Source organism: Macaca mulatta, chromosome 8 (genome assembly GCF_049350105.2).
Source record: "Macaca mulatta isolate MMU2019108-1 chromosome 8, T2T-MMU8v2.0, whole genome shotgun sequence".
Taxonomy (NCBI): domain Eukaryota; kingdom Metazoa; phylum Chordata; class Mammalia; order Primates; family Cercopithecidae; genus Macaca; species Macaca mulatta.
The window spans coordinates 41,413,013-41,426,948 of record NC_133413.1 but is presented as its reverse complement, the minus strand read 5'-3'; the positions used below and the strand labels follow the sequence as shown (position 1 = coordinate 41,426,948).

At 35.1% G+C, this 13,936-nt stretch overlaps 1 protein-coding gene across 1 annotated transcript in view; it reads right to left on the bottom strand.

Annotated features, from left to right (window-relative positions):
• The window catches only part of LOC706992 (disintegrin and metalloproteinase domain-containing protein 5), a 160,262-nt gene that overhangs the window by 17,690 nt on the left and 128,636 nt on the right, over positions 1-13,936 (bottom strand). The window contains exons 19-20 of the mRNA XM_077942769.1: positions 9,698-9,860; positions 8,331-8,381 (exon numbers count right to left, since the gene is read on the bottom strand). Of these exons, the coding sequence (XP_077798895.1) occupies positions 8,331-8,381; positions 9,698-9,860 (214 nt within the window). The remainder of the gene's footprint in view (positions 1-8,330; positions 8,382-9,697; positions 9,861-13,936) is intronic.

The following is a 13,936-nucleotide window of genomic DNA, read 5'->3' as shown; positions in this document are numbered from 1 at the left end:
AAAATTAAAAGGTGGTAATTCTAAGTACCTTTTTATTAGATAACACCAACATGTACAATACACACACATGCATGCATGCACATTGGTGTATGTATCTATATAATGAAATTTTTTAAGAATGATCATCCCTGGTGCTGGAGCTAATGAAGATTACTGTTTCATTCTTTTACTCTCATATATATTTTTAATCAATGTTTTTTATACATTACTACTATAATAATAATAAGAATGATTCACACACTCACATACACACATTATTTATTGAATAAGAGAAGAAAGTTATGGCAAAGTCAAGATTCGAGCATTCCAAGTTCTCTGGCTAGAAAATGGCTCTTAACACCATTAAAAGTTAAAATCATTCTTTAGAACTTCAAAAAATGAAACCGGTTAAATATAAAATCAATTCAAAATGTTTGTTGTAAACCTAAGTATAAAACTGAAAAAGACAAAATATTTTAGAACCAAAATAAACAATATTTAAAAGCAGAAATTTATTAACAGTAGGCTAGGTCTAAAATCTCAATTTACATAACAGAAAGATTAGTGAAGGGATTTTTTTAAAGGTAAAACATGCTAAGCTTCCTTCATACTAAAGGGAGTCTCAAAATGCCTCTAATTCCATATGTTCAAATTTTGTATTTTCTACTTCTATTTCTATATTCCTTATAGAAATAACTCATTACTAAGTAACATAGTGGAAAATTATAAAGAAAATTCAGTAAGGTAGTATAATAAAAGAAGTAAATTTAAGATATGCTAGGGCTCAGAAAGTATATCACTCACATATCCAAACTAGCTAATAAATGAATAAATTATGAAAGTTACAACTGGATACAAACGGAATGATAATTTAGTAATAGATATTTTAAAACAACAAAAGTCTTCATATTACACTATATTTATTCTCGATATCTTCTGGGGATTTATCTCAGGCAATAACTGGACAATTGCTCACAGATATATATCCATACCAGAATGTTTATTACAGGGCATTTGTAATAACTAAAAACTGGAAGTAGCACAAACATTCATAATTATAGACTTTTAAGATGTTAAATACAGTAAGACATTCTTCTTCAAAGGGTTAACTTGTTTAAGTTTCCTAGTCTTTCGTTTCCTGCTTTCAAGGCAAGACTCCCTTACTCTCTGTGTTCCCTTGCCCTGGGAAACAAACTTCCTCACAGTCTTTATCTATAGAGCCCACATTCCACATCTGCTACTCACTCTGTAAATCACCCCTCCCATCACAACGCTCCCTCCACCCCCGCTTGATCCCCTCCTCCCCCAACCCCGCCAAAACTGTTTTCTGCAAGTATAACCACATCCCTGCACTTCTCAAGTTAGCCAATCAGGTTCAGCTTAGATTCTGTGGTCCAACTCTAGCCAGTGGAGACTGGACACAGCAGTAGGAACCCAATGCATTAGGGATAAAGCTGCTGCTTTCCTTTGTTCGGTGTGCTCTCATGGTGACCAAACTAATGAACAGCACCTTTCTGCAGAAGTAAACTTTGCCTTGCTGAGAAATCAACTATTGGAGTGTTCACTTGTGACTTTCATTTGTTATTTCTAACATAAAATAAATGATTTTTTATTTTTAATTTGAATACTACATCCCACAAAATGATATGACTGCATTTTAATATATAAAAATTTGTCCACAATATTCTCAAAGTAAAAGAAGTATTTTTAATATTTTGCTTAGAAAAATATTTGAGAAGATGTACATATCAATTGTTGATGGAGATTTTATTTAGTTATTGTAATTATGAAAATATTTGTCTTAATTCATGTATCTACCAAAATTTCTTAGATATTTTAGTCAGAAAATATACTTTAAAAAAATAAGTAGGCCAGGAATGGGTGACTCACACTTGTAATGCCAACATTTTGTGAGCCCAAGACAAGAGGATCACTTGAGCTGAAGAGTTTGAGAACAGCCTGGACAACACAGGGATACCCTCATGTCTACAAAAAGTAATTCCCCAGGATTGATGATGTGTGCCTGTAGTCTCATCTACTCAGAAGGTTGAGATGGGAGGTCCACTTGAGCCCCAGAAGTTGAGGCTGCAGTGAATTATGATCATGCCACTGCACTCCAGCTTGGGTGATGAAGAGAAACTCCCTCTCTTAAAAAAATCAAGCAATCAATCAACAAACAAACAAACAGATTTATATTTTAATTCATGTTATTTAATACTAAGGTTTACCTGGATACCACATATTTTTCTTTCATATGAATATCAGAATCTTTTTCCTGATTATCCTTGGCCATGTCTCCAAAAACCTTTTGACTGAGTTTATGTTAAATAAATAGAGACCCACATATACATATATTACTGATATTGGGAAAGAAGGCAATAAGATGTAAAGTCAGGTTGTTTCCAGTGTTTTCATCAACCAGTTCTGCCATGAACATTCTTGTGCATGTCTCTTGATCCACACATGTGCACATTACTAATGGTACACACCAATGAGTGGAATCTTTTGGGTTATAAAATAGGCATTGGCAAAGCCTTAATAGATTTTACCAGTTTTCCAAATTGATTTTGCAAATTTACATTCCCTACAAGGGATATAAAAGCTCCAGTTGCTCCATATTCTCACTAATTGACATTGTAAGTTGTTACAATGATAGCCATCTAGCATGTATTTATTAGTATCATACTGTGTTTGTAATTTGAATTTCACATCTGATTATTGAGGTTCAGTCCTCTTACTGAACTGACACCCCCACTTCTACTACATACCCTCATACCTGGCCACCAGCTGCAGCTCAACTATGGTTTTCTGTGCTCTAGGTGGTTTCCTTTTGCATGCCACACAACTGACTACCAGATCTGACTCAAGAAAATGAATAAACTTCCCCTGCCATTCAGTAGGTTGCAACTACATCTTTTCCACTGAGGCAACTATATCTTTTCCACCTCAAGCATGGGAAGGATACCCACTTCTAAGTTAGTTCTTCCTTATGTACTCTCCACTAGGGTCTCATAAAGAGGATGTTTTCCCAATATCTTATAGTTACTCTTCTATTATAGGTAAATTAGTCTTTATACTTGCATCCCCTACTTAAATCACTGTATTGTTTCTATTCCCTAAATGAGCACAGACTGCTGTAATAGATTACATAAATATTCAGGTTTAGAAGATGCTAAACTCCTGAACAGTAGTGAAAAGTATGCTGTACCAGAATACCCTCATACCAGCACCACGTGAGAGTTTTAGTAGCTTGATATCCTTGCCAATCCTTGATGTTGTCCATTTTTTTAATTTTAGAAACTGTTGTAGTGGTTTAGGAAAATATCATTTTGATTTTAATTCATCTCTTAGTTAGAGTAATGGCATTAAGCACATTTTCATATTCTGTGCCCCTTTGATATCATCTTTTGTGAAGTGTTTCTTCAAATATTTTGGTCATTATATTCTCATCTTTTTTTTATCAATTTGTAGGAGTTCAGTATATATTCTGAATGTGAATCCTTCATTTGAAATACGTATTACAAAGATTTTTTCCACATTCACGGTTCCTTTTTCCCTTCTTAAGGGTATCTTTTGAATGGCAAAAGTTTTTATTTTTAAAAAGTTGTGCTATATATAGTAAGAACACAGCATGAGATCGACCATCTTACCACATTTCTAAGTGTACAATACAGATTTGTTAATTTTAGGGACAATGTTTTTCATGAAATCTCTAGAATATTTTCACCATGCATATTTGATACTTTAGCCCACTGACATGCAACTACCCATTTGGTCCACCCCGTAGTCCCTGGAAACCAGCATTCTGCTCTAATTTTGTGAGTTTGACTTTTTAGATACCTCAAATAGGTAGAATTATTTCAGTATTTGTCCTCAAGGTTCATCCATGTTTTACATATTACAGGATCTCCTTTTTAAGGCTGAATAATATTCCATTAGATACACACAGAGAGAGAGAGAGAGAGAGAGAGAGACAGAGAGAGAGAGAGAGAGGAGGAGAGAGATGTCACATTTATTTTTATCCACTTATTCATCGACAGACATTTAGGTTGTAGCCACACTTGAGAGTTGTGAATAGTGCTTCAGTGAACATTGGAATGCTAATATCCCTTTGGTTTCCTGATTTCAACTCTTTTCCATAAATTTCAAGAAGTAGAATTGCTGGATTATATGGTAATTGTATTTTTTATTTTTGATAACCCTCCATGTCATTTTCCATAATGGTTTCAACATTTTGCATTCCCACCAACAATATACACAATGATTCTAATTTCTCCACATCCTCCTCAACATTTCGCTATTGTTGATTTTTTTTTTTAAGATCCATCCTAACAGGTGTGAGGTGAATCTCATTGTGGTTTTGATTAGCATACATTTGATAGTTAACGAAATTGAGCATCTTTTCATATGCTTATTTGTCACTTGTATGTTTTCTTTGGAGAAATGTCTACTGAAGTCTTTAGCCCATTTTTTAAATTATTAGATATTTTGCTATAGAGTTGTAAGAGTCTTATATATGTTATTTGGCAAAATGTCTATTCAAGTCTTAAACTAACTTTTAATCAGGTTATTAGTTTTTTGCTATTGAGTTGAAAGAGTTCTTAATATATTTTGGGAATTAACCCCTTAACTGATCAACGGTTTGCAAATATTTTCTCCCATTCCATTGGATTTTCAGCATTTCCTTTGCTATGAAGAAGCTTTTGAGTTTAATGTTGCCCCATATGTCTTTTTTTCATTGGTTGTCTGTGCTTTTCATGTCATATCCATGAAATCATTGCCAAGACCAATGTAATGAAGATTTTTCTGTTTTCTTCTAAGCGTTTTATAATTCATATTTTACATTTAAGTCTTCAATCTATTTTGTGTTGGCCTTTGTGTATAAGATAATGGCCCAATTTCAATCTTTAGCATGAGGATATAAAGTATTCCCAACACTATTTGTTAAAAAGCCTATCTTTTGTGGTTCCATACGAATTTTTGGATTATTGTTCTATTTCTGTGAAGAATGTCATTGGTATTTTGATAGGGATTGCATTGAATCTCCAGATTGCTTTGGGTTTTATGGATATTTAAACAGTATTAATTCTTCCAATCCATGGGCTTGGGATATATTTCCACTTTTTTGTGTTCTCTTTAATTTCTTTGATAAGTGTTTTACTTTTATTTTTATTTATTTTTGAGATGGAGTCTCACTCTGTCACCCAAGCTGGAGTGTGGTGGCATGATCTTGGCCCACTGCAACCTCTGCCTCCCACACTCAAGTGATTCTCCTGCCTTGGCCTCCCGAGTAGCTGGGATTACAGGCTTGCATCACAGTGCATGGCTTTTTTTTTTTTTTTTTTTTTTTTTTTTTGGTATTTTAGTAGAGACAAGGTTTCTCCATGTTGCCCAGGGTGGTTTCGAACTTCTGAGCTCAGGCAGTCCACCCACCTTGGCCCCCCAAAGTGCTGGGATTACAGGCATGAGCCACCACAGCCAGTTAGTTAAGTGTTTTACAATTTTCATTGTAGCAATCTTTTGCTTTTATGATTAAATTTATTCCTAGGTATTTTTATAGCTGTTGTAAATAGGATTGCTTTCTTTATTTATAGGTTGTTCACTGTTGGCATATAGAAATGCTACTAATTTTTGTTTGATTTTGTATCCCCCGATGTCACCAATTACATTTATCACCTCTAACAGTTTTTTCCCCTTGGAGGAGTCTTTAGATTTTTCTAAATATGAGATCATATCATCTGCACATAAGAATTTGATTTCTGCCTTTCCAATTTGGACACCCTTGATATCTTTCTTTTGTCTAATCGCTCTGACTAGGACTTCCAGTACTATGATAAATAAAAGAAGCAAAATGGGCATTCTTGTGTTGTTCTACATCATAAAGGAAAGGCTTTCAATTTTTCTCCATTTAGAATGCTGCTGTCTATGAGTTTGATATACATGGCCTTTATTGTTTTGAGATATGTTCCTGCTAAACTACATTAAGAGTTTTTGTTATAAAGTTATGTTGAGTGTTACCAAATGCTTTTTCAGCCTCTATTGAAATGACCATATGGATTTTGTCCTTGATTCTATTTATGTGATAGATCACATTTATTGATTTGCATTGCTGAACCATCCTTGCATCCCTATGATGAATCCTACTTGATCGTGATAAATAATCTTTTTAATGTGTTGTTGAATTCAGTTTGCTAGCATTGTGTTGAGGATTTTTGCATGTTCATCATGATGTCGGCCTGTAGGTTTTTGTTGTTATTGCTGTGTATTTGTATGGTTTTTGAGGGAAATGTTGGCCTTGTAGAATTATATTGGGAATATTCCCTCCTCAATGTTTCAGAATAGTTTGAGTAAAATTGGTACTAGTTCTTCTTTAAATATTTGGTAGAATACAATATTAAAGCTATCTAGTCCTGAACTGTTCTTGGATGGAAAACTTTTTATTGCAGCTACTATGTCATTATTCATTATGACTGTATGTGTCTAGGAATTTGTCCATTTCTTCTAGGTTTGCCAAATTATTGACACACATTTGGTCACAATATCTCTACTTGAATGCTGTCTTTAAATTACTAAAGTGTCAATTGCAATGTCTTTTTATCTGATTTGTGCTCATATAAATCATATCTTTCATTTAAGTATTCAATCCATTATTTTCTTTCTCTTGGTCAATGTAGCAAAAGAAGTGTTTATCTTTTCAAAAACAAACTTCTTGTTTCATGGACCTTTCTAATTCTCAATTTCATTTATTTCTGCTCTAGTTTTTATTATTTATTTTCTTCTACTAATTTGTGGTTTGGTTTGTCCTTGCTTTCTTTCTTGAATTGCACCATGAGGTTGCGTAACTGAAGTCTTTCTACTTTTTTGGTATCAGTATGTATAGGTATAAACTTTCCTTTCAGTACTGGTTTTGCTGCATTCCATAGACTTTGGTATGTTATGTTTCCATTTTTGTTTCCTTCAATTTTAAAAAATATTTCCTTCTTAATTTCTTTATTGACACACTGGTCTTTCAAGAGCATATTGTTTAATTTTCATGTATTTGTATAGTTTCCAAAGTTCCTCTTTTCATTGATTTCTAATTTCATTCCACTGTTTTTCAAAATGATACTTGATATTATTCCATCTTGTTTTGTGGCCTTACATATGATCTATGTGCCGATGAAATTAACATATATTCTGCACCAGTTACATAAAATATTCTGTAAATGTCAATTAGGGCCATTTGATCTAGTGTTGTTTAATTCCAATATTTCATTGATGATTTTCTGTATGGATGATCTGACCACTGCTGAAAGTGTGTTAAAAGGCCCCTACTACTATTGTATTGCAGTCTATCACTGTCTCTAGGTATTTATTCTAGTCTTCACAGTCTGGCTTTGTTTTTACTTGCTCTTCTTCAAAGGACTTTCCAAGAATTCAAAGAAGATTGAGTATTAAGTTACTTAAGTCTGTTGTCTCTACAGGCATTTCAGTGCTAGAGGGATCTCTAAGCCCAGATATGCTGTATCTCTTGCAGACTCCTAAATACACAACTCTGATGGACTTGGAGGGAAATAGGGAGAAATTCCTATGTTCACAGGCAAAGTCCCTTGCTCTGTTTTCTCTCTTTTCCTCAGGAAGAAGGAATCTGTCTGTGCAGTGGGCTGCCTGAAATTGGGAAAGGGGAGATATGAGCACTCCTGTGGCCATCACAGCTGGTACCCTGCTGTGTCACACCCGAAGCCTACAGCCTCCCAGATCAGCATAGTACTGGGGCTCACCTGGGGCTCATCTGAGGCCCAAAGCTGCCTCAACTCTGCCTCCTGTCAGGTCAGCAGTGGCATTAGATTCTCATAGCAGCATGAACTCTATTGTGACCTGCACGTGTGAGAGATCTAAGTTGCACACTCCTTATGGGAATCTAACTAATGATTGATGATGTGAGCTGAAACTATCCCCCTCCACTCCGCCCTATGGGAAAATTTTCTTCCACTAAACCCGTCCCTGATGCCAACAAGGTTGGTACTGCTAATTAGAGCATCAGTTATCTTTTTATATGCCAGTAAAATATCACTAAAACACAAATGCTCCTACCCAATGCTAAAGAAAAAAACAAACCCATGATTTACATGCTAATAGATGGTAGTTGCTAGTGTGAGTGCACAAAAATCTCTCCTTTCATAGGTCAAGAAGGAGAGGCTGAGATATCACAAAACCAAGTTTTATTATTTATTATTATAAAATAACCTATAGACAGAATTAAACAAATATATAAAAAAAAGTTTGATTTCAAACTAACCATTTTTAAGTGCTCATAAGCAATGATCAAAACTTACAATGCAAAATGATTCAACACATAGTTCTATACTCACCTTTCACTGAGGGATGACTTGCTGTTACTGCTGCTTTCTTGTGACACAGAGCTATAAAATTGATAAACTTTGTTTTAAAGTGAGGAAAATAGTAATTCTTGAATAATTAAATACCTGAATGAAAACTGTTCTTCAAAGAAACAGCGATTCAAATAAATGAATATCTCCTTTTAACAACTTAAACAGGTACTGTTTCAATATTAGAACAAACGCCATCAGTTACCTCAGTCTGGTAATTGAGTCTTCTCATTCTCATTCTACATTTAATCAATAATTTATGTTTGTAAGCCCACATTTATATAGGCATGTCCCCTTATTTTAGATATCCCTAATTTCTCAGTTCCAATAAGCCAAAACATAAAGTAGCACTCACAAATTTTAAATACTTTTTATATACAGCTCAATATATTTCTTTCTCTCTCTCAGAAAATATAAACATGTTTTATCTTTGCATCAGTTCTTGGAGGGTAAAACTAGATGTAAATATATCTGTGATGAAATATTGTAAATTATGACTAAGGGGCTCAATATGAAGTTTAAAATTTTGTGCAACTGGTTACAGATAGCATGATGATTTCACTCATTAAATTGATGTACTCAAAAGTTTAGATACATTGAAAAGCTATTATTATCCCCCATTCTGTAAAGTTATAGAGAATAATATTAAGTAAATAAAGATTAAATCACTTACTCACAGTATTACAGGGTTACATGCAAGATTTATAACTTAAAACAAGGTTTCCCAAAGCTAAGTGTAATTCTCTTCCTACATGGTGGTGCCTCCTGTCTCTTTAACCTGACATTATTAACTACACATGTAGTTTCTAATTAAGAAATGATTTTACAAATCAGCAATATCTATATTTAGAAAAACAAATATTGTCAAAATAGATTTACAGACACCTCTCTAGGTGTGCTAATAAAGATGTTCATCACTGGCCTGAGAATCTGTATCTAATAAATTTAGTTTTTGGAAGTTCCCTTGAAATGCAGTGTCATGTAATTCAAATGGAGCTCATAGGTGATATGACTCTATGGACAGGGTCGGTGAACTAAGAGGCTAAATAAACCTCCAAAATTCCCCTGGCAGCCATGTCTGCTCTTACCATGATACTCGTGGTAAACTGTGTGGTTTTAGTAATTTGTGAGATGAGAAACAATATCAAAACAAATAACAAAGGGCATCAAACCATTTTGTAAATGTCTCCCTGAGCCTCTCTTTATATTGCCTTACCTACAGCTGGAGATTATTCCTGATGAAACACAAATACATTTTTCTTGTCTTTCTAAATGTAATAAGAGTAAATATATGTACATATATTTTACATATATTTGTGTGTACATTATATATATATGTATATACATACCTCTCACTTTCAGTTTCCCCTCTATAACATAGCTCTCTCAACTTTTTCCGTTTTATTAAAATGGCAGTAGTAATAATAAGCACAGGTAGCGAAATGTAGAAAATGAGTTGAAACCGTTGTTTTTGAAAAGGGGCATGTCTTCCCTCCTCCATGTAACTTTTCTCTGGAATGAAAAATAGCAATTTTAAATTACATCAGAGATTTTATTATCCTAATGAAAAGGAGAAGATATCATTACCAACATCATGTCCAAACATTAAACATTTCTTTCATATATAAAAAATGAATATAATAAAAACAAAAACACTAAACTAAAGTATAAAGTGGGATGTTACTAGTGTTTTATTGATGATTTTTTAGTTCTCAGCCTTCCACCACATGATGAACTAATATCTTATTCATTCAGTTTCTCTGGAGAACCCTGACTAATACAGATTTTGGTACCAAGATATGAGGTGCTGCTCTAACAAATACCTAACACTATAGCTGTGGCTTTGGGACTGGGAAATGGGTAGAGGTTGGAATCATTTTAAGGTGCAAACTAAAAAAAGCCTAGAGTGCAATAAAGGACTGTTGATAGAAATATAGATATTAAAGGTGATTCTGGTGAGAGCACTGAGAGAAAAGAGAACGCCTACCTCTTCTTAGAGAATACGTACATAATCATGAACAGAATGTTGGGAGAAATACGAATATTAAAGGTGCTTCTAGTGAGGTCTTAGACAGAAGTAAAGCAACATGTTATTGGACAATGAAGGAAAAGCCATTCCTGTTTAAAAAAAAAAATGGCAAAGACTTGGCTAAATTGTGTTCTAAAGTTTTGTGAAAGATAGAGTTTGCAAGCTGACGTTGGATAACAGCTGAGGTGACCCCTAGGCAAAATGTTCAAGACATGGCCTGAGTCCTCCTGACTGCTTATGGTAAAATGAAAGAGAGGAGAGATGGATTAAAGAAGTAATTAAAATAATTGTTAACCAGAAATTCTCAGCCTATCCATATTTCCCAAAATCAGAAAACGTGTTCTGGAGAGAATACGAGGGATGGGGCTAGAAAATCATTTGATAAAGAGATTATGAATGTGAATAATGTATTTAATCAGCCATCTCAGCAGAAATCAGAAATCTAAGACAATACCAGCATAGATGGAATTATACTGGCAGAAACATTGACAGTTGGAAATGAAGGAAAAAGAATGGGACAAAAGGGCTATTTGGCTATGAGCATGCTTTATCTTTCAAGAAAAGTAAAGAATAATTGCACCATTGACTCAAAGATTATCAGGGTGCCACAGACCAAAGGATCAAGGCTGCATTTTCTTTGGTTATAGAGGGTGGGGCCTCCTTTTTAATTTCAGTGGACCAGGTAGCCCTAGCCTAGTGCCTTATGGGTGGGACATTGTAAAGACAGTATGAACAGGGGAGCCTCCCAAGCCAAGTGAGTGGGGCTGCCACCTAGGACTGTGGAAGTAATGCACCACCTCAGTGGACCTGGAGGGAAGAACATTAAGCCAAATAGGATTTGGATAGGCTTTTAGTTTACATCTCAGTTCATATGGAAGATTAAAGATAAAGCAATTGAGGTATCTGGTGTGTAGTGTATGGCCAACTCTCACACCTAAGATACAATGGAACTTGCACTGCTAGGTTTTGGAATTGCTTGAAACTCATCACCCCTAATTTCTCCCTTTTGGAATGGGAATGTCTGTCCTATGTTTATTTCACCATTATATTTTGGAAACAGGGCTGAGTGTGGTGGCTCTTGTCTGTAATCCCAGCACTTTGGGAGGCCAAGGCAGGCAGATCAGGAGGTCAGGAGATCAAGACCATCCTGGCTAACATGGTGAAACCCCGTTTCTACTGAAAATACAAAAAATTAGCCAGGCGTGGTAGTGGGCACCTGTAGTCCCAGCTACTCGAGAGGCTAAGGCAGGAGAATGGGATGAACCCAGGAGGCAGAGCTTGCAGTGAGTCGAGATTGCGCCACTGCACTCCATCCTGGGTGACAGAGTGAGACTCTGTCTCAAAAAAAATAAATAAATAAAATAAAATGTATTTTGGGAACACATAATCTGTCTGGTTTTACACATTCACAGTTGGGGAGAAATTTTGTCTCAAGATAAATCATATCTCAAATGTTACCCATTCCTGATTTAGATGCTATTCAGATGAGACTTTGTACTTAAAATTGATGCTGGAATGGCTTAAGGCTTTCGGGATTCTTGGGATGGGATGAATTTTTTTTGCACGTAAGAAGAACATGAATTTGAGTAACACGGAGTGGAATTTTATGGACTGAATTGTGTCCCCCTAAATACATATGTTTAAGCCTCAACTCCCAAAGTGATGATGTTTGGAGATGAGGACTTTGAGAAATAATTAGGGTTAAATGAGGTAATAAGTGTGGGGTCCTAATCTGATGGGATTGTTGTCTTCACAAAAAGTGGAGGAGAGACCAGAATGTACGTGCTCCCTCCCTCCCTCTGTCTTTCTGTTTCTCTCTCTTTCTCTCTCTCTATCTCTCTCTCCATTCACAGAACTATTGTTGAAAAGATGTGGCAAAATTACTATTAATTGCAGTTTACATCATTTCAAAAATGTTAATCCCCAAAAAAATAAATAGACTTCTCAATACAGTGATAATCCATTGATTAAACTTATGCACAAATATCAGTAGATTTTCTACATGTAACAAGTAATGCTGAAATACAATAATAGAAAATATCTCCCAATAACCAATTTTTAACAAAACTATACCCTTTTTAAAAATGATAAATTTCTGATCTATAAGATCCTATTATACCTATGCAGGGATGAAAGACACAAAAAGATACCACTTCACACCCATCAGGATGGCTACTATCAGAAAAAAAAAAAAAAAAAAAAAAAAAAACAGAAAATAACAAGTATTGACAAGGATGTGGAGAAATTGAAACAGAAAATAACTTGTACACTGCTAGTGGGAATGTAAAACAGTGTCGCTGCTGGAAAATAGTATGGTGGGTGATTCCTCAGAATACTTAGAAATATAATCACCATATGATAAAGCAAGTTCACTTCTGGATGTATACACAAAATAATTGAAAACAGGGTCTTGAGATATTTGTAAGCCCATAGTCACAGAAACATTATACACAATAGCCCAAACATGGAAGAAACCCAAATATCCATTGACAAATGAATGGCTAAACAAAATGTGGCATATACATACAATAAAATGTTATTCACCCTTTAAAAGAAATGAAATTCTGACACACATTACAATATGTATGAACCTTAAGGACATCAGGCTTAGTGAAAAAAGCTAGGCTTTTTCAAAAAAGACAAACATGGCATGATTCATTCCATTTACATGAGTTACTGAAGTTGTCAAATTCAGAGACAGAAAGTAGAATAATAGTTTGCAGGGCCTGGGAAGAGGAGGAATGAGAGCTTATTGTTTAATTGATTTACAGTTTTGGCTTTGCAACTTGGAAAGAGCTCTGCAGAGGGATGATGTTGCACAACAATGGACTTAATGTCATGGAATTAAACACTTAAAAAGCATTCAGATGGTAAATTTTATGAGTATTGTACAACACTTGTGTGTGTGTGTGCGTTTGCATGCGTATGTTATAAAAGGTCAAATAAACGCATAGAATAGAAAGACAAAGGTGATGAAATAGTAATTCACAGAAAAATTATAAATTTCCTATCGCCGTCAAGTAACTGGGAAGCCCCATAGCATTAAAGAAATGTAAGTAGAATATAATTTTTTCTGGTCTATGAGCTTGTCAAAGATTAAAAGGGTTAATAATAACCTCTGAGGCCGGGCGCGGTGGCTCACGTCTGTAATCCCAGCACTTTGGGAGGCCGAGGCGGGCGGATCACAAGGTCAGGAGATCGAGACCACGGTGAAACCCCGTCTCTACTAAAAATACAAAAAATTAGCCGGGCGCAGTTGTGGGCGCCTGTAGTCCCAGCTACTCGGGAGGCTGAGGCAGGAGAATGGCGTTAACCCGGGAGGCGGAGCTTGCAGTGAGCCGAGATCGCGCCACTGCACTCCAGCCTGGGCTGGGCGACAGAGCGAGACTCCGTCTCAAAAAATAATAATAATAATAATAATAATAATAATAATAACCTCTGAAAATCAGGTATGTATATAGTATTATTAATGGTCATCTCTGGGGGTTAGGAGAAAATGAAAAACTATGGAAAGAAAAATCATAAAGTGAGATTAAAATATACTCTTTATAATTTTATA